Here is a 25,329-nt window from a genome sequence, read left to right as displayed (position 1 = left end):
TTTTGATCCTAGGAGAAGGTTCGTCAGACTAGGTCTCTATCTTAGGAGAAAAATTCGTCAGACTAAGATTTTGATCCTAGGAGAAGGTTCATCAGACTAGGTCTCTATCTTAGGAGAAAATTCGTCAGACTAAGATTTTGATCCTAGGAGAAGGTTCATCAGACTAGGTCATTTTTTGTTTTTTGGTTATCTTAGGAGAAAGATTCATCGGACTAAGATTTTGATCCTAGGAGAAGGTTCGTCAGACTAGGTCTCTATCTTAGGAGAAAAATTCGTCAGACTAAGATTTTGATCCTAGGAGAAGGTTCATCAAGACTAGGTCATTTTTTGTTTTTTGGTTATCTTAGGAGAAAGATTCATCGGACTAAGATTTTGATCCTAGGAGAAGGTTCGTCAGACTAGGTCTCTATCTTAGGAGAAAAATTCATCGGACTAAGATTTTGATCCTAGGAGAAGGTTCGTCAGACTAGGTCTTTTTTTGTTTTTTGGTTATCTTAGGAGAAAGATTCATCAGACTAAGATTTTGATCCTAGGAGAAGGTTCATCAGACTAGGTCTTGTTTTTTTTTATATCTTTAACAACCACTTAGGAGGAAATGCATCTCCTATGGGTAAAACATAAACTTAGGAGGAAATGCGTCTCCTATGGGTAAAAACAAACTTAGGAGGAAATGCATCTCCTATGGGTGAAACTTAAACTTAGGAGGAAATGCGTCTCCTATGGGTAAAACTTAAACTTAGGAGGAAATGCATCTCCTATGGGTGAAACTAAAACAAACCGAGGAGGAAATGTGTCTCCTATGGGTAAAACAAAACAACCTTAGGGGGAAATGCATCTCCTATGGGGTGAAACTAAAACAATCTTAGGAGGAAATGCATCTCCTATGGGTAGAACTCTAATGATTTCAAACTAGGAAGTGCGTCTCCTATTAATGAAACCTTCGCTTTTTTTTGAATTATTTACTTACCTGTGTTATCCTCCCTCGAAACTGTTGGGGATTATTTAGATGGGGATGACTTTTTACCCTTTTCTTCATTATTATCTTTTTATTCTTTTTTATTATTATTCTTCTTTTTTTTTTTGCATAGCTTCTTCCTTCAAATACTACCTCCCTTGAGAGTCGTTTTGCCTTTCCCCGAAAGGAACCGCTGAGGATACCGACTTTCCAACCTTGTGTTGGACCCCTCGCAACTGCTAGGGATAACACTGTTGAGGAATTATTTACTTACCTGTTGGGGGTAAAATGTTATCAGCTGGGGGTACCTGACTTCCAGAAAATTTTCTAAATGGAAGGAAAATTTTCTGCCCCAGTTTGATAATATCCCTTGTGGCATGCGTTTCTGCATCAATGCCATTTCCTTTACCTGTTTCAAATCAAACAAAATTTGTTAGTTTAAAACATGGTGGTTGGTTGTGATACTCCTACTGGGATGGCTTTCCCTTTCTCCTTCCTTGCTCTGCGTTCAACAACTTGTTGGGGATGATATTATGTGCTGGGGATAATCCCTTCCTGCTGGGGGATATCCCTCTTCTTTTGTGGCATAGCTTGGAAACTGGCATTTCCCCGACCTTTTAGTCTAGTATGGATTTCGCCAAATCATGCTCACTGCTCTCCTTGCTTTGTTCACGGGCCTTGTCTTTGAGGTTTATAACCTTGGTTTTGGCAAGGATATCCCTCTTGACGCTTGTCAATCCTTTTGTCAATTTCCTTTGCTGGGGATATCTTTTTTGACACTGGCCTCGCGCTTGTTCTTTGCTGACTATACCATTTGGAGGTACTAGTCATATCTCATGTGGCATAATTGGAAAGTTGATGGCATATTTTGAAGTCAATTCACTTGTTCTGACCAGACAGACTCTATTGGGGATTTTTCTATGAAAGGAAAAAGATAAAAGGGAACAGAATAAAAAGACAAAGGAAAAAAATGACTCTTTAACAAAAGAAACTATAAATAAAAACCTATCAAATGCAGATACCGACTCTAATGGCCATGACATGCGTATGTGGCCTATCCTCTACCGTCAATCATCTTTCAAGATCTTCAATTGGCGATTCCCCATCTGATTCTCAATCTTATTCGACTTGTAGTGCCCGAAGGGTTTTCACTATCAAGTCTCTCTCATTTCTGGTTTTTCTCTCAGCTTTCATCGCCTTATGGTGCCTGTGAAGGTTTTCACCGATAAGACTCTCTCATTTGTATCACTTTCCAGCTGGGGGTTTGGAGTGTCGCCGGTATGACTCTTTCCGCTGGGGATCAGAGTCCTTTCTGCTGTGGAACAGAATGTTATGCTCACCGGTGAGACTCTCATTTGTCTGACTTGGCATCTTTTGAAGACTGATCAGAAGGTCTTTCTTTGGACCGTAATGTGGGTTTTGGATAGGCTAGAAAGAAAAGGTATAAAAGGCTAAAAAATGCATTAATTTTGGGTTATTAGTTACAACCTTCGGAATTAGATTTATTTACAACAAACGCAACCTTTGCCCCAGTTTCTTGCTTGGGGATATTTTAATTGATTTTTTTTTCATTTTTCAAAACTATGACCGAGCCGTGAAGCGCCTACATATCCTCTTTGAGGAATCAGGTCAAACATAGTTCCCAATTCCTCTTTTCATTCCGACTTTCTTTTGTTTTTTTTTGTTTTTGTTACCATTTTCTCTTCTTTTCCATTTTGTTGTTTTCTTTTTTTTTTTTCCTTTTTTTTTCGTTGCTACTGATTCCGAACGAGGGGTATGAAAGAAGATAAATAAGGCTCAAAAGGGGTTAACGAAGGATAAAGTGTTTAGGTAGCAGAACAAAATGCCTTCGTCATTCCAATCTTCAAAACATGCCAAGTGCAAACAACACAATTTAAATTTGTAGTCTCTTCTGATGGTGCTGGACTTGACAATTATGTTAAACATTTTATTTTTCCTTTGTCATTTCTAAGCACCGTTGGGCGACACTCTCATTATCATGACCGACCCTCATGCCAATTTGGCGAACCTTGCTTTTAACGGTTTTCTTTGTGCTTAACTTGCCCCAGTTCCACATGACTCGAGCTCTGAATAATCTCAAACCTTCCTTATTTTCTTTAAATGGTCTGATCGCCTTTCCAGGGTTTTATGATTAACTTTAAAGACTAGGCCCAAAGTGTGTGCGTATGTCATGTCACTAGAATCGGCGTTGAATAAAATGACAAAAGGACTAAACAAAGAGATGACTGGAAATAATAAAAGACCGGATTTGCTTTAGACTACCGACGAAATGATTTGAATAATAAAACAATCAAAACAAACCGGAATGAAATCCTAAAAACAACCTGGACAAACTTAAACAAACCGCTATGACAAAACGGAAAGATAAGCGGAAAGATATTGACACAAAACAAAATCCGAATTACAATCCTAATAACCTGAACAAACCGAAATGACAACAAAATAAGCCACCACAATCTTCTCTCTTGTTAACCAAGGAACGGAGCGTCCTCCCATTTTATCAAACCTGGCATCGTAGCCACTGAGCTTTGCATTAGTATTGCAATGACCAATGCCAACTTCAATATCATTACCCTTAGTCAACAAGTTCCCAATAGGACTCGAATGCTTCTGTCATCAGGCCCAATCCCCGCAGAGTGTGTATCATGAGATGCAAGTGAAGGACTCTGAGTGTCATTGTCCGCCTTACCACAAACCAACCACCTTAACTTTATTTGCGAAACAAACAGGTTAGAATGGACTCAGTCGGTCCTCATTATTAACAGCATCTTTTTTCTTTTTCTCTTTTTTTTTGATGTTTTTTTTTTCTTTCTCTTTTTCGATTTTTTTTCATTTTTCCTTTTTGATTTTTTTTTAATTTTTTTTTGTTGTGGTCGAATCTTATGGAGATTGCCTACGTATCATGACCCCGCATGAATCAGACCTTGCGTAGTTCGTGCCAATAAAAGATAAACAATACTAAACACATTTTTTTTAAAATTTAAAACAAACTGGGTTTCAAGGATTTAAAGATTACCCACAAACTTGAAAATCAAACAACCCGCATATTCTAGTCAAAAGATTTATAAACATCAAAACAAATGGCCAACTTCCTTCCTACGTTTGCTAATTTTAACCAAATGGTTATTTTTTAGAAATGTGGCCCCTTCCAATTCTCACATGAATTTTGAGGCCGGGGAGGATTATTTCGACACTTTACAAACTTGTCCATTCTTTTACGAAAATAACCTTTCGACAACTGAAAGATACTCTAAGGCTATTTCGGCAAGAACGGTTTAAGATGCGGCCGAAGCTGGCTCGACTTATTTTTGACTAAAAATTCAAACGGTATTCACCTAACCGCTGACTTTTTGTTTTTTTGTTTTTTCAAATTGCAATAAAACCTGGTGTTGCAAACACAGCCCTTTTAGCGCCTCGGGGACGAAGGTTTATAAGGCTGTGTGGGTCAACTAAACCAACAATCCTAAACATGACCCAAAAGGTGGCTGTTTACGCAAAGTCAGCCTTCCGGCGTCCCTTTCGGGAACATTCGGCTATTTATGACAAACAACATCTCCTGACTTAGTTATGACTCTTTTATTGTTTTTCAAAAATAGGAAACTCAATATTGCAAACACGGCATGTCAACGTCTCGGGGACGAAGATTTTTAAGGCTGTGTGGGTCAACTGGACCAAATCTTAAAATGACCCAAAGGCGGCTGTTTATGCAAAGTCAGCCTTCCGGCGTCCCTTTCGGGAACATTCGGCTATGTCTTGATAAAACAGTGTCACCCGACTTCTTTATGACAAAAACTAAAATTTGACATGTATTTTTTATTATTATTATTATTATTTGTTTTTGGCTTTTTTAGCAAAAGGTGGGGTTGGACCCGATGAGGGTTGCCTACGTATCTCACATCCGGTGAGAATCAAACCCGCGTAGTTCGGGCAAATAAACTATTTTTGAGAAGACCCTTTTCCATTTTCTATTCTTTTTTTTATATATAACAAACAAACAAACTATTATTTTTCATTCATAACAAACAAACTAACTAACGTAAAACCTAAAACATTCCTTCTTTTTTCATTTGTTTTTCCTATTCTAAAGAAAAAGAAAATGTTTTTTTTGGAGTTTTTACCTTTAATAAAAGAAATGCTTGAACTTTTAAAGAAGAGTCAAAATATTTTTGCATTTTTTTTGGATTATATATATTTATTTTGGAACAAATAATAAAATCACGTTCAACGCCCGACTCTTTTTATTTTATTTAGCATTTTCATAGACAACCATAATAAGATAAAAAAAACATTTTAAACAACCAGACTCATTTTGATTTTCATTTAATGGCACAACAAACCATTTTCTTTTTTTGAAAAAAAACAAGACAGAACAATGATGATTTTTTTCTTCTATTTTTCTTTGCTTTTAATATAACAAACTAATAAGACCTTTTTTCATTTTCTCAAAATTTCGGCAGAGTTTCGATACTACTCGGACATTGATTTTTCTCTAAAAATAAGTAGTTATATCTCTACACTGTCATTTTTTCTCCTCTTTTTCACGATTTTTTTTAATTCTGTGGAAAATAATGAAAACATACAAAATCTTTTTGAATTTTCATGCTTTGTTTTATTTGTAATTTTATTTTTTATATTTATTATTTCTTTCAAAAATGTGGCATGGGAGACATAATGATTTCCAAGACTTCTTGGATTCCGCAAATGCTCCCCATGCGCTTTTCCCAACATATGAAGCGTGGGGGACATATGGGAATTCCAAGACTTCTTGGATTCCACAAATGTTCCCCATGTGCTTTCCCAAAAAGCAAGCGTGGGGGACATAGGGAATTCCAAGGCTTCTTGGATTCCACAAATGTTCCCCATGCTTTGATTAAAATAACATCATGCTGGAAATGACCAAATGACCCATTCGCCCTTGACTGAATACAACATGTAGCACATAGGATGCCATAAGATGGTCTATTATTTTCAGGTTGCTTGTCCTAGACGGACCCAACCCCTGTGTTGAGTCCCCTAAGTCAAATGCACATGATGCAAATAAGCGTTCCTACTAGGGATCCGGCATGAAGTCACGTTATTCTATGTTCAAAACCTGGGTCGGTGTTCTAGACAGTGTACCCGAGCGGACAACTCGAGCTGAGGAAGGAGCTCCTTTCCGGGAACCAAAAGGCCAGCCGGCTTAGAAACTTTCCGAGCCTCTTTTATTTAGGGTACGACACTAACAGAATAGGGAGTCTCAACCAGTAAGCACATCCCCAGAGGTAAGAAGAGAAGGGTTTCGGCACAGTTTATATACAGTTCAAATAATATCAAAGCGGTAAAAGCAGCATTTAGCACATTAGGCTCAAAACATGTAATAATCAGATAATAAATAAAGCCAAATAATAACAATTATTCTAAGCTCGAATTCTTAACCCTGAACCAGTGGTTCTGGGTCAGTGTCCCCAGCAGAGTCGCCAGAGCTGTCACACCTCCTTTTTCCGCACCCGCGAGGGCGCAGGGGAGTTTTTTCCAATTAAAGGACAATCGAAACGGGATTGGTTTATTTATTTCAGAGTCGCCACTTGGGAGATTTAGGGTGTCCCAAGTCACCAATTTTAATCCCGAATCGAGGAAAAAATGACTCTATATTACAGTCTGCGTACCAGAAATCCGGATAAGAAATTATGTTAACCCGGGAGAAGGTGTTAGGCATTCCCGAGTTCCGTGGTTCTAGCAAGGTCGCTCAACTGTTATATTCGGCTTATTTATCTGATTTTAAATACAATTATGAACCATGTGCAAATTTTATCTTTTACCGCTTTATTATTATTGTTTTTAAAAAGAAATGTGAACATCGCTTAAAACACGTCTTTGGACTGCGTCACATGAAATGCACCCACAATCCGGAACGCATTTTATTTGATATTTTGAGATTTGGATTTGGGTCGCATGAAATGCACACTCAAGCTTAAGAAAGTGAATTATTAAACACGCGCCTAAAGAGACTATCGCGTTGTTATTTTGGGGAAGCCGTGAAATTCGCTAAACGACCCTCCTGAATTCTAAGTAATTTTAAACAAGTATTTACTGAGGGCCCCGCAATTTGTATTTTTATTCGGCGAGGCTCATCTCATTCTTATTTTTAGAGGAATTTGCAACGTCGTGGACATGCATCTCGAACCACGTTACAATCAATGTACCCGCGATTTTAGAGACACATTTCAACTCCGCTGAGATTTGGATTTGGGTCACATAAATGTGCACCCGAGTTAGGGAGAATAAATTATTAAAGGCGCGCCTAAAGCAACTAGCGCATTATTATTTTGGGTGGGGCCGTGAAATTTGCTAAACGGCCCGTCCCGGAATCTAAGTATTTAATATATACATGTAGAGGGCCCCGCAGCTTGTATTTTCTATTTGGCGAGGCTCGTCTCATTTTTATTTATTTATTTTTTTTTCTTTTTTTTTCTTCTTTTAGAAATAGGACAAGGCTAAAATAACTATGTTTTTTGCTACTTCGCGAGATCATAGGTTATAAATTGAACTTATTTGATGAAGCGAGTATTTTTCCGCGGAATTAAAATTGCTACTATAATTTCAACATTACTACCACATGTATAAACAACTTTTAAAACAAACTAAAAAATTAACACCTTTCAGAATATGTGCAAACCCCTATTATGACAAATATTTGGATAACAACAATTTAATACGAAGAAACAAAACGGCAAATAGCTACTTAAAATAACGAAACAACGGAAAAGACATTCACGGCCAAATTTCAATACCATACGGAGTTAATTATCAAAAATAGCAATTCGCAATCATCATGTATATATGTCTCGCGCAAATTCGCGTACTATCCGCATGAACTAGGATTATATTTCAAACAAACACCTATACATATTACTAAACAACAAACATGAAGAACACGGGCAGAGATAACCTACTTGAGATTAACGTCCGATGCGTTGGACCTGCGACGAAATCTCGGACAACAACCTTGACGTACCGGACCTCGACGAACCAAAGGCGACCTCAACGGACTGCACGACGACAGTGAAAGAACAACGATAACATGGGCTGATTGGTTGTCGCGTTTGGACAGTACAGCTGAAGCAGTGGTGTTTGGACGGTGTCGATGGAGATTGGAGGAGAAGGAGTGGTCGTGGGCTTTGTCGATTCTGCCGGTGGTCGACGGAGGTGGGAGTTAGTTGCGACGGGCTGTCGGGAAGGTGGTGTTGGGCAGTGGTTCAGGTTGGTCGGGGGTAGGGAAGCTAAGGTTGCGACGATGATCGTGGGATGGAGAGGGAGCTGGTGGGTGGTTTAGTTGACGAGGAGGGTGAGGAGCCTATTTGGACAGTGGTTTTCGAGTGATGGGTTGTTGTCGTTGGTCGTGGTCGCGGTGGAGTGCTTGGGCAGTGACGACGTGAGGGAGTCGGTTGAAGCTGCGAGGAAGATGAAGCAGGAGGTCGTCGGAACAAGCGGTCGATGGGGGAGTTCCGCTGGTTTGGGTGGTGGTTATGGCGTGGAGGTGACAGGGTGGTTTGATGGTGGTGTTTTGGACTGGTGGTTTTCGGCGTCGTTGGGGTGAAGGGTCTGGTTTTTCCGGTAGTTGACGATGGAGGAGTTGGGTTGGGTGGTTGTCGACGAGGAGGGCTGGTGCGTGGGGATGCCGGAAGGGATGGGGGGTTCGACGGGAAAGTAACGACGAGGGAGCAACGGGGAGATGGCGACACAACCGCGGGTTGGTTTGGACGGTAGGGTTTTTTGTTAGGTTTTTGTTTTGTTCTTCTGAGGAAGAAGACGAGGATACAGTGCTAGCCCTCAAAATTTCAGAAATATCCCCCCTTTCAAAATGTTTTGTCCGTGTGTTTTGTAATGGGTTTGCCCAGAAAAATGAGCCCCACGCGTGGTGGGGTTCGAGACTTATGTCCCCCACGCGTGGTGGGGTTCCCCATGTGTCAGGGACTCGGTTTATTATGGGCTAGGTCCGAAAATTAGGCCTAAAACCGGGTAGTTTGAACCCGAATATTATTCTTTTGCCCGGATCCGAGAATAAGAAAACGTTGCTTAACTAGTCCTATGTAAGCAAAATAACTACCAAAAATAAGACTAGTATTTAAACAAAACTATATCTTTTTAAATATTTTTCAAGATTTAAAATAGCTACAAAATATTAATAAAACTATTTTTTGTAATTTTCGTTTTTTTTAAATATTAAGATAAAATATGAAGTAATATTTTTTTGTATTTTTCAAAGTTAAAATGACTATAAAACATTAATAGAACTATATTTTTTGTAATTTTCGAAATTATATAAAGTACAAAAATAAAGTGCAATTTTTGATTTTTTCAAGTTTATGAGAGATACATAAACTAAAATTTATATATATTTTTTTGTAATTTTTCTTTTTGCAACGAAATAAAGTAAAAATAGTAAAAATAGCTATACTAGACCCAATTTCACATATTCACGCTAAAAATGTGAAAATTCTCGGGGAGGGTCAAAAATCCGGTGTCTACAGCCATCAAAGGGCCTTTTGCTCCAATTTGTTATTTAGAAAAGAAATTGAGAAAATGTCACTATATAGTCGCTCTCAAAATAATAGTTGAAAAATGTATATATATATATATATATATATATATATATATATATATAAACACATTATGTATGTTATATATACTTTTTTGGCTACTGAATATTTTTTGTGTATATCTATACTATATTAAAAGCACGAAGTCCCTTAACGAAATGACGTTCGCCTTTTTTATCCTTTAAAAATTAAATTTTGCACTAGACAAAATAGTCATTTAAATCATTTTCCTAATATTTAAGATTTGAAAATTAATTATTATATTTTATGTATTAAATCCTTCCTTATTTAAACTTGGTAGAAAATCCTAATATTTAGAACTTTAAAATCAAGTAAACTTTTACATTATATCAATCACTTCCAAAAAAAAAAAAACACCAACTTAACATATGTTTACCACGTTTTCTCCCTATCCCTTCATTAACAACAGATACATTTCTACAATGAATTAATATTTACTTATTGTAACTTAAACTAACGGCTTTTGTGTGTCAAGTACCACAGGTAATAATTTATTGAATAATTAATTAATTGTTTTTTATATTTAACTGTTTAAATGAATTAAAATTTCACGCATTAAAATCTTTCTTATTTGACGCAGAAAGTCCTGCTATTTAGAATTTTAAAACTGTTCAGAGTTTACTTTATACAAATCTACGTTTATGAGTTTAAAATTAATTAAAATTTACTTATTAAATATTTTCTTATTTAAATTATATAAAAAGTCCAATACCTTTAAAAATATTAAGAGTTTACTGTATGTAAATCTTACACGTAAAAATTTATACTATATTAAAAGCAAGAAAGCCCTTAGCGAAATGTGTTCATCTTTTTTACCCTTTTAAAATTAAAGATCACACTAGATAAAAAAAAGTCATTTAATATCTCCCTAAGATTTAGGACCTTTAAATTAACTAAAAATTTTAAGAATTTAAAATCAACCATTATACGTTGATTCAATTGTCCAACGAGAATACATCCAAGTACCATATTCTATTTATCAATGCCATATAACCATATTTTATTTACCAACGCCATATCTTTTAAGACAAGATAATTGCTTCTGTTGTCTTTTAATTTTGATACAAAGTTGGAAAGGTTCTAAGTCTATATGAGCTAATATTATGTACCTTGGTTATAAAAAATAAATTTTATCACCATATAAAAAATAGACATATAGATACCAAGGGGAAAAAAGACTCAAATCCGAGAAAAGAAAATCATAACATGTTTTAAAACTTTTAGTCTCTTTGTTATATAAAAAAATAACTTAAATTTATTTCCTACCTAAAATATTTATTTTAGAATCTTGACAAATTAAATTAGATTCTATTTATTATTCTTCATAAAAATGAAAAACTGATCATACTTATTTATAATCTATATTCATAATAAATATTGTTTACTAAACCTTCCTCTAAATTAGAAAAATCAATCTTTAAATATATAATTCACTACCATATACCACATATTTTTTTATGTTGAACAAGTTTTTAAATTTTTAATCTCTTTTGTTATAAAAAATAACTCACCTTCATTTTTCTACATAAAATATTTGTGTTACAATCTTGATGATACATTAATTATGAAAAAGTTACCATTAATTTAAAAGCTTCATTATTTTTGTATTCATTATTTGATAATTAATAAATAATATTATTATTTCCTTGTAGGGTGATCTTAGGAATGTACTAGATCTCCTTTTCAAAAATTTAAGTTATTATTTAAAATTTTCAAGCTCTTAATATTTTAAGAAAAATAATAACTACTTAATTAATATCATTAGACGAAGATGTAAGAAAATTTGTTTAAAGAACAGCTTCCTCAATATTGATCTAGTTAGGTGACTGGAGTTTTATGAAAAATTGCATTGTTTAGTAAATTAGAATTTCAAGAAATATATATCCAGTAGTTAAGGTTTACAATATTTTGATGAAATAACCATTTTGACAAATTCTAAAGTAATATAATACTGTTATTGGTCTAATTGATAGTCGAAATTTGTATTACTGGTATTCCAAAGAGATGTTAGACGAGATACAACAACATGACATATTTATATCATATTTCGCAAGATATTATAATTACAAATATTATATAACTAATTCAACTAAATTCATCATTTTTGTATGTTAAGAAGATATTGTTTCAATGAATATAATAATTTATTTTTTTATATATATTTTATACTGATTGACGCGAAATACACGTGCAACGTACGTACACTAAAGCTAATATATATATATATATAGAGAGAGATTATGTATGTTATATATACTTTTTTGGCCACTGAATACAAATAGTTTCTGGCGCAGGCTAAAAGCGAAAAAAGTCAAAATAAATTCCACAGCGGACTTTTGCGAATAATTTTCTTTTTTCTCCCGAAATTGTTATCTCGAGTGATTGTAACCGATCGAGCCATCAGGAACTTATGTGCTACGGTGGAAAACTTGATGCTGTTAGTCAAACTTGGCAATTGGCATTAGACGACAACGCCTTTCATCTAGACTACCCACGTAAATCTGCCACCCCCTCGCGAATTCCCGTCGTCGCTCCGGCGTGCCCTTCCCCGGAGTTATCCATGACCCTCGTTGCTGAGGTGTCAACCACATGCCAGGCGCAAGGATGAGAAAGAAATCTAATAGTAGAAGAATTAACCCCCTACCTCAACAACCTTCAATGGCTTCTGCCTCTCCTTTTCTTCTCCATTACAGAAAGATCTCCGTCCTTGTCTTTTTAATCCTAGTTGTTTGTTTAATAGTTTTTTTAAATACTTCATCGACAAAGGAAGGCGTGTTTCAATCCGATATGCCGTCTAATCAGCTTTACACAGTCGAAGTGATCAATGAGTTCCCTCACGATCCTGGCGCCTTCACGCAGGTTCGTTTTTTCTTTCACTTCTATTAAATTTAGTTGATCCTCTAGATTTATGTTGAGTTCTAGCGCCTCTTTCATTTAATTTGTGTCATCAGAAATAGGGATTGGAAATTCAATTCGCATAAGAAAAAATGATGTCTAATTAGAGTATTTTCCTAGCATCTTTTTGGCATTTGGTAGTTTGATTGAGCTACTAGAATAAAATGGACTATATCCTATGTGTTTCAAATTTTCTTTCAAATATTTTCGAATTGTTTAGTTGGCTTTGCTGCTGGCAAGTAATGTACCTAAAAAAGAGAGACAAACACATGTTGCAGGCCAGGCTGAGTTCTCAATTCTCATTTCTCTTAGGTATGAAATTAGAGCTAGTACAAGTATCTGGTATCTTCATATCAGATCATACATCTAATCGAAATAATTATAGTTCCTCTGCTGCATTTACAATAAACATCACCAATTGATAGAAACTTTCAGCAAACCGACAATAAGAATAAACGTTAAGGCATTATCTGATGACTGTACTGGAGTCTTTCTCCATGGCTTAGCTTGCATCATTCACCTTTGATGGTTCTCTTTCCTGAACATTTTTTGCCCAACATTCTCTCCAATGTAGTAACTCATTCCCTATCAATAGATGTGGAGACTGTTCCCCATTCACCTAGATCAATATGATGATGGAGTTAAGTATAATCTTAGGTGAAACTGTTCTATTTAACTACTTTAAACATGCTTAATATTTACTGTGCGAAAACCTAAATGAGCAAAGACAAAATACATTTTTCTTCACACTATCAGCTTTCAAATGGCAAGATCTCAACCATTCTTGTAAAATGATTGAAATCTATTGATATTTGATATTGATGTTCTCCCCTTTCTTTGCTTGCTTTATAGTTTTAATCTGCTTTGCTTGGTAATAAACCTGAAATATTATGGGTTGGCTACATTTATCCTATTCAATTCTAATTAGAAGTCCCAAAGTAGGGGCCAGCTATAGTATTAAACTATTAATCATATGTTGCTTTTTCTTTTGATAAGTAATCAGATAGCACTTTTTCCATCTAATAATACTGAACACTTTTTTATAGGGACTGCTGTATGCAGAAAATGATACCCTATTTGAGTCTACTGGAATGAATGGGGCTGTGAGTTTCCCTCTGGTTCTAAAGTTGACTTCAACTGATTATTTCTTAGGAAGATTTGGTTTGCCAGAATTTTTCGTAACTGATAGTGTTTATGATATTTGACTACAGTCATCTGTTCGGAAGGTCACTCTGCAGACTGGCGAGGTAATTGGCTTAGATGCTCTGAATGAAAGATGGTGCGAAATAAAATAGTTAAGATAAACTCTTATATCATTTCAATTATTATGTTCAAAATGAGAATTTAAAAAGAAAACGATGTGAAAATTATGAAAGTTAGCAAAAAGGAAACAAAGGATGAGAAACATAATTGCACGAGAAGATGCAATGAATGTTGAAGCTTATTCCCTATTAAGGAAACATCCTGCCATACAATAACTTTGTAAAGTGCTGATGTTTCTTTTTATGCAGCAGCTGTTCCCATGATATAAAATATCAAAAGAAGAAAATGTGTTCCCATGATATTAACATTGACCGATGACAAGTGCAATATATAATTCCTGACATTCAAGCTCAGTTGGAGATGCCGAGTTGATATATCATTGAACCTTTTTGCTTCTGGCATTCACAGGTTGAGGCTATTCAGAAAATGCAGTACTCTGACTTTGGGGAGGGCTTAACTCTTCTTGGTGATAGGTTTGTGATCTAAACTGAATGGTTTTACTTTTCATTCAGCTAATGATAGGTTTTCTTTTTTTATCTTAAAATTAAGAATGTTTTTACTTTCCTTGATTCAACTAGTGAAGAAATTCATGTGATAAGTAACTCGTTCTTTTCCAAAAGAAAATACTCTTTCCCATTAGTTATACGTTATACAGCGTGATAATGATGCTTCTGGGGAACTTACTTTCTGGGAGAATACAATGCTAATCAATATGTTGTTTTTGACTGATAAAGGAAAACATGTTTTTGTTGCCCACATGGATATAGTCCCTATTAGGTTTTTGACTACTATGATCTTTTATGACTTGATGCCTGAACCCGACTCCAACTCCTAGCGTTCCAGTTGAAACTCAAGGAGATGGAACTAAACAGGCTTGCTCAACGAGGTTGTAGTCGTAGTAGTCCTCTAATCGAGAAATCTTTTAATATCCGATCATGATTCATGGAACCCGGAATCCGACTAGTGAAACCAGGCTTTTATGGTTCCTCTCTCTCTCTCCCTTTCTCTCTCTCCCTCTCTGTAAGGAAGAGTTTATCTATCCTCCTCTTGGTACTTCTGCATGATTGTGTCTTATTCTGTGAAATAAGTTGATAGTCTCCTCAAATCTGAAGGGCTTCTGAAAACTCCCTTGATTGCGAAAGTACCCACTGTGCTTTCGAATAGTTCTCTGACTTAAATTAAAGAAGAGTTTTGGCTGCATGGTATATTCTCAATTTCTGTATTTCTTTGTACAGTGATTGTTGTTTTTCCTTTTATGATGAAAAAGATGGACCTCACATCTAATATAGTAATCTTAATGTATTTTATAGGTTGATTCAAGTAACTTGGCGGCAGAGTACTGGTTACATATATGATCGGCATAATCTGAGCAAAGTATGTTGCTTATGCTTTAATATTTGTTCAGTGTTTTTTGCAGCTTTGTGCTATTGATGTTAGTAGTGGCTAGACTTGCTCAGATGAAGTCCTGTTGGACGTAATGTGGTAAGAATTTTATGATGTTTACTGCGAACTCTCTGGCTGGAAAGAGAGATTTTCCCTGTGCTGATCATTTTGTTTTGATCTCGTTTGCAAATCCCAACTTTCTGACGCTGAGGTCATGGCGGAAAGTGGTAAAAGAACTTAGAAGTGGTGTCGTGATGGCATTAACTGTAATAGTATGTGTCTGGAACTTATACTTTTTACCTGATAGTATGAAATCGGAAAAATTACTCTTTGGCTGCTCTGGATATATTGTTCGATAGGTCTACCTGTCAGTTGAGACTTTTCCTGAGTTGTCACTAGCTAAGCATCTCAATACAGTTTCTTTGATGAACATCTCTATTCAGTTAATCTATAATCACTTGTTCTACATTTATTCTGATATTGCTGATAAATACTTAACAATGACATGATAATAGACAACTACATCTTTTTCTTCAAGATATTGACTATTCTTCAAGTGTATATTTCAAACTGGAAAAAGAATTCCATTAACCTAACTTCAATTTCTCTGCTCGATGAAGCTTTAAGCTGGTTTTATTTTGATTTCAGTTGCCTTCTGTATTCAACTACTTGAACGGAAAGATTGCCATTTCCAGAACGTGAATCTCGGTTTTTCGTCCCAAGTCTAATATACAACATAAACTGCCATTTGCAATGCAGAAATATGCTGTGTATTAATCCTTGCACATTTGGGATTGTGGAGCGAGAAATGCTAGTATTTTTGTGGTTGCAAGATTTTTATAGTGACATATGCTCCTCTATATTGCTTTTTTCCCCTTCCACCTCCTCAGTAATTCTTACGGTTGATTCCTCTTCAGTTTGAGAAGTTCAGCCATGGTATGCCCGATGGTTGGGGATTGGCAACTGATGGGAAAGTCCTTTTTGGAAGTGATGGATCTTCTACCCTGTATCAGATTGATCCTCAAACTATGAAAGGTTTTGTCATCTGAAGGTCAAATTATGATTCAGCTGTTTTGTTCTTCCTATAAGAATTTTTCGTTTTGTTCTTATGCTTTTTTTTTTCCCGTTCTTGCAGTAGTTAAAAAACAAATTGTAAACTATCAAGGTGATGAAGTGCACAGACTAAATGAACTAGAGTATGTTTATGATGAAGTTTGGGCAAATATTTGGATGGTATGGACTTGCTCACCCCAACTCCCTCTTCGGAAAGATTGATTTTCTATTACACATCGCAATTATTTTCCCTTAAAATCATCCTAAGCGCTACTAATGTGGCTACTAAGCTATTTCTCTAACGACAAACGGCAGCATCTTGAGATCTTCTTGAAACTTAAACTGTGTTTTACTTGTTCTAGTAGTGAGTGCTTGTGGGCAAGTCCTTTTCTGGTACCTTGTAGTTAACAAGGATACAAGGCATCATTATTAAAACTTAAAAATAATAGTAACTGCTTTATCTGAACCCAATATGTGAAGTTCTGGATGTTGTATGTTATCACTGAGCTTGAGGTACAGATCAATGGTTTCTCTTTGATTTGCCGTGTAGTGGCTTCCTCGATTTCCACGTTCGATGGAGAACTTTTATCATTACATGAGCAACCAAAATGATAGAGGATATTTTCCGAGTATGGCAGTTCTCGGTGTTTTTAAAGAATCACTTGAAATCCTTATAAAAATAATCACTTGAGACATCCTTAAACCTTTGAAGTTAGGTATCTTATAGGTAAAGCTCTTCACTTAAACAGAGCTTCAGTCTGCGCCAAAGCGCTAATGTGTGAGCCTCATCAATCATGGCTTGAACTGTCTTGAAAAGTGTAGCACTGAACTCACTTAGGTGACATTTACAGTATAGACACCAAGGCACCTAAGCATTTGCCTCAGTGTCCATAGGCTCTCTCTTGAAGACGGCACAAGACATTAAGCATTAGTTGGAAAAATGATATCTTTCTTGTTAAATACTAACAAATATTTAGTGATTAGGAATAGAAAAATAGAAGTTTAGTTTATTAAAAACTACAGTCAGTAACTTTGAATTGGAGACTCAAAGCTGCATGGTCGCAATTGAATCAGGTATTTTAAATGGTATTTGAATTGATTGAGTTTAAAAAAAAAGGTTTTTGAGCTTGATTGACAGGGCTTGTTATTTCATAAGTTCACTTAATTGCTTCCCACTCCTTTATGCGTGTTTGTATATATAGTTATTTCTGCATTTATGCTTTTCTTACCTAAAGTGCGTGCAGTAATTGTGCTTTTTGCTTAAGTCCTAGCAAACTTTGGATTTTTTGGCTTTTCGCCTTTGACAACAATACCAGTTCTAGTGAAGTATACAATGCTTCTGTTTGATTCTGAAGCCCAAACGTTTGAATAATTTCGTTTACAACTCAAGTGTGGCGTAGGGTTAACTCTGACTTATGTCCACCTATCTCTGCAGACTGACTGTATAGCTAGAATATCACATAAAGATGGCTCAGTGCTTGGATGGATTCTCCTCCACAATTTGAGGTTCTTCTAACAGCTCTTTCCTTGTAGCATTACTTCAGTATTAGGCAATTATTACTCCTAGAAAATTGGAGGTAGAGTGAAATGATGTGTCTTCTGTTACTTATGCAGAGAAGGATTGCTACACAATTTGAAGGTCAGTTTACTTTAGCATCTGCTTTTGACTCTGTGTATAATGTTTACTTGGACCTTTTGAACATCTTCTTCAATACTTACCTTTGCTGCAGCAAATTGATGTCTTAAATGGCATAGCATGGGATAGGGATGGTGACCGTCTTTTTGGTGAGCTCCATCATCTTGTTGCTTTTCCTTTAGTGCTTAGGGTTTGGTTGTGATTATTCACAAAAATATTGAGAGAATTTCTCACTTGATGGATACCTGAAAGTCGGTTAAAAATGCATATTTACGAAGCATGCCACTTGTGATTTAATTGGTTAAATACCTGATCAGCCATAGTAGTTGAATCAAGTTACCACACGTTAAGAGCAAACAATAGATGTTTAATGTATGTGACGTGCAATGGCGGAGCCAGAATTTTCGTTAAGGGGTGTTGAAATATATAAAAGTAAACATACCAGAAAATTAAGGGGAATCAATACATATAGTGTATATATATATATATTTTTTACCTATCTACACAGTGTATTTTTCCCGCAAAGGGGTCCTATAAGGTGGCTCCGCCACTGGTGACGTGTGCCATTCCCAGCAATCCTAGTTTCTCAATTTGTTAGGGTCGGGTTAGGGCAAAGATGGGAAATGAGATTTTATTCACATCAGTAAAGCATAACTATGGAGAAACTATGTACATGTGAATGAATGGCAACATTCGTGGATGCAAAAAAAAAGCGTAGACTGATCTGCCTACTGCCACTATTTTCGTCCGACATTTTTTCTGTAAATGATAGAAAAATTCAATGAGATTAGTTTGAAGTCATAGTTTTGATAAGTATTTACATGTATTATGAATCAAGCATGATTATAGTGGTTAAGTTTGGACAGATTAGCCTTTTGCCATTATTGTGCCAAAAAAAATGTTCATCAGCTTTCATATAAATTCTGTTGTTCTATAGTAACAAGTGTACCGTAACAAGGAAATATCATTAAGCCGAATTATTACTTTATTCAGTCACAGGCAAATGGTGGCCGAAGCTTTATGAGATTAAGTTGCACCCGTTGAAGACACCATTCAACGGAGACATTAAGCAGATCTGCATGCCCCCGGCATTTCCTTTTTCATAGTCCCCAGTGGATATTCTTCTGCAAATTCTAAATTATTGTGTTAGTACATCAATTTTTTGCAGATTTTGTATATGTACTTGCTGTTGGTATATTAACTTGTCCCATGCCTAGAACAGAAGCAAATTTGTAGCTGACTAGCTGCTGCCTGGTCAACTCGATTATTATATGGGCTAGAGCAAAATGCAGCTCAAGTAGAAGAGAAACTTTACCTTATAGCCTTACTCTCCTGCTCATCTTTTCTTTTGACTTATGATAGAACTGCTACTTTAAATTTTATATCCTATTAATGCAAAGTTTTATTTTCACATATAAATGTAAGGTTCGATTCGTTCCTTTGCCTTTCCCAACACGGGGCCTAAAAACAATGGGGTATTATCACTTTTAGCATGTGTCGGAAATTATTTATATTTGGTAGCCGAAAAAGTGTATAAAATTTGTATAATTTTTGTATATAACATACATAATGTATATATAAAAAAATGTCATTTTCCCAAAAACAATCTAAAAAGGAAAAAAAAAAAAAAGTTGTGCCAACTGAGCCCAGTAGTCGGGTTAACTGCCGTCAAATAAAAGAGAAACTTCATTGTAAGCAAAAGAAATGCCAGCTTCAAGCTTTACTTGGAAAAATGATTATTTTGTTGGGAATACCTCTCAAACACATAATTACAAATGGTTTATTTTCGTTTGAAGATTTCCCGCCACGTAAGGATCTCTCAGTTTTGTTACCTTAAATCCTTAATTATCAAACATTTGAATTACAAAAAGGTAGAGTTTTAATTGAACGCAAACTCTTTCTCATTCTTAATCTACTCGACTTTTCTCTAATCTGGTTTCTCAGTTAAACCCTTCTGCTGTAATCTCATCCTGTAATCTCCTTAACAATGTTTTTTACCGTTTCATCCATCACTCGAAAACTCTCAAAGCCAACTTCATTCTTTGGGGTCGAATTATGGGTTGCCATTCTCATTTGCATAATTCTTTTTGTCCTCAGCTTTGCTCTCGGCATCACTCTTTATGTTATCTCAACTAGGCGACGTAATGTATTGAAGCCAACGATTTCAAAAGATTTACGCACGAACTCTCACAATAGTTATTCAATGAGTAGAAGGCTATTGCCACATAACGGATGGGAGATTGAAATGGGCAATGGAACCCCAGAAAAACAAGTGATATTCTCTAGTCAAACCAGTGGACCACTTAGTCGTGTGATGGATTTAGAGTCAGCGGCTAGATATCCTCATCCTCTTGTTGCTTTTAATTTGATGTTAGGCCTAGTTACCAGTTTACACTATCAGAGATTGAAGCAGCAACAGATGACTTTGCTGATGAAAATGTAGTTGTTTGTGGAGATTATGCTATTGTTTATTATGGTATCTTGTTTGGCAATACTAGAGTTACAATAAAGCGGTTGATCAGTAGCAGGTTAGTTCGTGCAAAATTTACTATCGATCTGAACACTGATTGTGTTATTACACTGTCAATGCATATAACTTAAACTTGTGAATATACTGGAAACTAATTGATCACTCTTATTTTCAACTTTAAAACTGATCAAGTATAGCCATTGTTAACTTCACATCATTGTTTGTAAGAGAATTTGCAATTAAGCTTAGTATTGTAGCCTAGTAAATCAAATAAATGTTTCATTTTATCTTATTATTTGCTTCAAACACTGGATGGCAGGGCTAAAGCAAAGGACTTTACGAGGGAGGTAGAAGCTTTATTGGGTCTCAAACATAGAAACTTGGTGAAATTGCTTGGTTATTGTTTTGACGGATATTACAGGTACTACAAATCCTCTATGATCACTCGATTAAACAGACTTTCTATCGATGATTTTAATACATTGAATGACCATTGTTTATAATTGGACATAGGATAACCGTGGACGAGTACATAGACAATGGCAATGCAAAAGGGTTTGTGTTTAATTGAATTCCTTTCCTCTGAATCAACGATTGAAAATGATACCAAATTAAAACTTGAAATTATTTGATTTTGTGCAGCTTGGCTTACCTTCACGAGGATACTGAACCAGCAATAATTCATCAACACCTAAAGTCAAGTAGCATATTGCTTGATAAGCAATGGAATCCAAAGATATCTGATTTTTGTATCACCAAACTCTTAGGTTCTGATGAATGGAATTACCCAATAACACCGCCTACTGGAATGTCAGGGTGAGTAGTTGATACAAAATATAACTTCTATACACTAACAGTAGAAAATAAATTTTACACTATCAGGTCACCTAAAAGTTAACGTATAATTAAATAGCCTGAAAAGGCAGTATATATAAGTTAAATCCCTTGATACACTATCAGGCATTATTTTTTGGTTGATTTATCACTTTGTTTTCTATGGCTTGGTTCAGCTATCTTGCACCAGAATACTTATCCACTGGAGTTTTAGATGATAAGTGTGATGTTTACAGCTTTGGCATACTTATCATGGAGATTGTATCTGGAAAGACTTCCATTGAGTATACTATCACAGAAATAGAGGTCTATATGTTCTTTCTTTTTTGGCATACATTCATTCTGATCTTCCCAGAGAAAACAAGAAAAAGGGTGGTCTAAAATGGGGTTATAATCAAGTGCAGGAGTATCTAATTGACTGGATAAAGTCAAAGGTGGAAAGCCAACAATATGATCAAATAGTTGATCCAAAGCTACCAGAAATGCCTTGTATGAAAGAACTGAAAAGAATTCTGCGCATTGCTCTTAGATGTGTTGATCCAGATGTTAGCAACAGGCCTAAAATGGGAGAAGTGATTCACATGCTGGAGCCACGCGATTTACTACTAGGCGATGTAATGTCATTCCTCTCTTTTATGATAAGCATTTAACAAACGAGTTTAACTTTTATGCACTTTATGTTTATATAATTAAGTCATCTAATAGGTAAGTAGAGATAATTGCTCATAATGTGTAATTGGTAACCTGTTATTATAGGTTGAATTACACTAATTTCTTTTACGCTATTAGTGTATATAAATTAAGTCCGAGACACTAATTCAAGCTATATCATTCAACAAGAACCTAAAACATTTTATGGTACATTTTTTCATAATTTGTATGAATTTTGCTAATACAGGGACATGTTATCAAGAAACAGACATCGTGTCGAAGTTCTGCGCAGCTGCTGTCAAATAGTTAGTCTTGCTCGCATGCCAATTTGATGAAACTCGATAATGTCTTATCTTCTGTTGCTGAAGCAGTTGTAATTAGTTCAACAAGATGATTGTCAGATTTATTAATTGGCGTTTAAGAATGGGTAATCTATGCATATCATTAGTTTTTTGTTCCATTTGATGACAAATTAAGTCAATTATTACCTGGTTATCATTTTAATAGTGGCTGCTGTTTGCAGACTTAATCTGGAACTTATACAATATAATCAGCTGTCCCTCCTGAATTTTTTTGTAAGGCTATTTTGTTTTTTCCGTTTTGAACAAAATCTTAAGGATTAGGTAGCAATTATTGATTACTAACAGCATTTTTAAAAAATAGGATTTAACCTATACATACTAAGACCATTATACAGACATTTTGCACTACAAATGTAACTTTACGGGCTGTAATGTGTTATTGACCTCTTTTCTTTGAATCACCAATTCATGCTTACTTTCACTTTTAAGAATCTGTTAATATAAATTACTAAACACATATTAATGGGTGACTATCATATTTATTCTCCATCAAACTTTGTATGATAAATTAAACTCGTACAAAGCAACAACTTTATAGTTTATACTATATAAACATTCTTCTACTCCTATCTCAAGATCCAGTTATTGACCTTGTTGTTGTAAATATAACGCCTATGCGGCTAATTTTATCAACCCATCTCTACTTACAATTTTAAAGAATCTTTTCCTTACATGAAATTGGTAAATTTGACTTTACGCTCTTTTTTTCATCGTAAATACTTTAAATAATAATCCGATGCGTTCTCTTCTTCTAAATTTATTTTTAAATGAATAGATGATATACATTGAGAAACTCTTATAAAGCTATTTTATGATACGCGTGTTGCGCGTGTATACTATTTCAAATGGTAAAAGACTTTTTAAAAAAAATGTATAAATATTATATAAAAATATTTTGCTTGAGTTATAAAATAAAAAAACATGTTCTTGAAAATAATGAATAATGATCTTATACACATCACTTAATAAAAGAAGAAACTGTCACAAGAAAAGTTCTCAATCATCAGTCAATACATTCAACTAAAAGGTTGTTGCAGATTATAATTTTATTTTATAATAAAATAGATATAAATCCTATTAATCATTAAAATTGATTAGGTAATATAATACCCCTCTTTCTCATCTTTGTAATTTCAATTCGAGCAATGGAAGTATCTTTAGATACAATTCGTTTATCTTACTTTAAATAAATTGTTAATATATTTGTAATTATTGATTTCTCACTATATGTAAAGCATTATGATATAATCTATCAATATCCTTGTACAATTTAATCTGTACAACAAATTTAGGAAGGGAATTTAATAATTGAGCATGTCTTTTGAAAGGATGTTTTATCAGGTTAAAACATACCTGAAATAAACATGACATGTAGAATTAGAAGATTCCATGATCAATACAAAAATAAAAACAAAAACACAAAGAATAAAAAAGGAAAAAGAAAAAAAATATGCACATACGGCCTTCACTCTAGTGCTTCAAAGTATCTAAAGAATTTATAGACTTAAATGAATTAATAGACCATAACAAATAGAGAATCAACCAGCAAATAGATTCTATAATCAATACCTCTTCACATATCAATATTTTGAAGACACAAATTCTATATGAAAGATACACAAGAGTTTAACATAGACAAAAAGATCAATTTTTACTTCATAATCATAACAAAGGAAAACTAAAGATTCCAAAAAGAAAAAAATTTGAACGTTATGAACCTGATCGAGAACCAATTGATCAGTACTAATGTTTTGGTTGGAGGAAACCAACTTAACTCGCGATATCATTACATGTAATAGTTTTATATGCTAGACTTTGATGAGGACTCAACAATCGTATTATTTTTCTAGTTGATACTTCATAGAAGTTATTGTTGTACTTAATTATTCACAAAGGCAATATTTATGTAGAATTTTATTTTTGGTTAAGGATCTATTGTGCTGCCAAAAAAAAAAACTCCAAAACGTCTAAACCTAAATAAATATGTGATGATCCTAAAGGTCATCTCTTATTTTAGAAGTCAAAACTGTGTTACGAGGCCTTAAAGACCTCTTCTTGTCTCACCTCGATTTGCTTGCACAGTCCGAGCGCGTTTCCGGAAAGCTTTTATGTGAATTTTAGAAAAATAATGAATTTGACCCTTAAAATTGATTAAAGTTGACTTTAGTCAATATTCTTGTTAAATGGACCCGGGCCCGTGATCCGATAGTCGCATAGGGTCCGTAGTAAAATATGGGACTTGGGCATATGCCCAGAATCAAATTCCGAGGTCCCAAGCCCGAGAAAAGAATTTTTTAAAAAAATTATTTGCTTGGAAAATATAAAGGCTTTTAGAAGTGAAATGATGCATTTTCTTGACGGTATCGGGCCCGTATCTTGGTTACGGAGCCCGGTACAAGTTTAAAATAATAATTAAATTGAATCTGTGAAATTTGGTAAGAATCGGAATTGGTTTGGTATAAAACGGACCTATAGTTGAGAAAACAGAAATTTCAATGTTCTTGGGTAGTTTCATGAATTTGAGGTTTGATTCGTAGTTGTTTATGTTATTTTAATGATTTGATCGCACGAGCAAGTCCATATGATGTTTTTAGACTTGCGTGCATGTTTGGTTTGGAGCCCCGAGGGCTCGGATGAGTTTTGGATAGGCCGCAGAGTGAATTTGGACTTAGGAAAATTGTTGCAGGTTGCAGGTCTGGTATTGGCCTCTAATCTCGCAATTGCGAGATCAGGGATTGCAATTGCGAAGTCTGATAGTTTGGAAATTGCGAGGGGCTGATCGCAATTGCGAAACAAGCCCTGACCAGCCTTGCTCACATTTCTTCACAAATGCGAAGACCTCAGAAATTCCCAACTGTCGCAAATGCGACAATTCCTTTGCAAATGCGAAGGTAGCAGAAATTCTCAGGGTTCGCAATTATGAACCCCTGGTCGCAATTGCGACATCTGCACCTGATAAGTGGGATTTTTTATGGGATTTCATCCATTTTTCAAACTCTTTCAAACCCTAAACTCTCTTGAGCGATTTTGCAAAGAATGATTCTTCTCCAAATCATTAGTAAGTAATTTCTAACTTATTTTTTTCAATCTATAACATCTTTTTACAAGATTTCATATCAAAATGAAGGGGTTCTCATGGGAAATTGGGTGTTTTTGGGTAGAAGTTAGGATTTTAAATTTTGGGGATTTGGACCTCGCTTTGAGGT

At 35.1% G+C, this 25,329-nt stretch overlaps 2 protein-coding genes across 2 annotated transcripts; both read left to right on the top strand.

Moving 5' to 3' along the window:
• Nucleotides 1-11,960: 11,960 nt before the first annotated feature.
• Nucleotides 11,961-19,125, top strand: LOC104222890 (glutaminyl-peptide cyclotransferase-like). The gene is made up of 11 exons (XM_009774211.2): nt 11,961-12,435; nt 13,518-13,574; nt 13,683-13,718; nt 14,143-14,207; nt 15,045-15,108; nt 16,035-16,152; nt 16,253-16,350; nt 17,606-17,676; nt 17,785-17,809; nt 17,901-17,955; nt 18,800-19,125. Exons 1-11 carry the CDS (start codon nt 12,166-12,168, stop codon nt 18,910-18,912), a joined length of 972 nt encoding a protein of 323 aa, XP_009772513.1. The 5' UTR covers nt 11,961-12,165; the 3' UTR covers nt 18,913-19,125.
• An 884-nt stretch (nt 19,126-20,009) lies between these two features.
• LOC104222891 (probable serine/threonine-protein kinase At1g01540) lies at nt 20,010-22,071 on the top strand. The gene is made up of 8 exons (XM_070169888.1): nt 20,010-20,131; nt 20,182-20,334; nt 20,596-20,697; nt 20,790-20,831; nt 20,919-21,092; nt 21,287-21,394; nt 21,466-21,724; nt 22,009-22,071. The coding sequence occupies exons 1-8, from the start codon at nt 20,010-20,012 to the stop codon at nt 22,069-22,071; spliced, it is 1,023 nt and encodes a 340-aa protein (XP_070025989.1).
• Nucleotides 22,072-25,329: the final 3,258 nt, after the last annotated feature.

This window comes from Nicotiana sylvestris, chromosome 3, assembly GCF_000393655.2.
Source record: "Nicotiana sylvestris chromosome 3, ASM39365v2, whole genome shotgun sequence".
NCBI classification, from domain to species: domain Eukaryota; kingdom Viridiplantae; phylum Streptophyta; class Magnoliopsida; order Solanales; family Solanaceae; genus Nicotiana; species Nicotiana sylvestris.
Note: the sequence above shows the minus strand (reverse complement) of the source record. Positions and strands in the feature narration are given on the sequence as shown.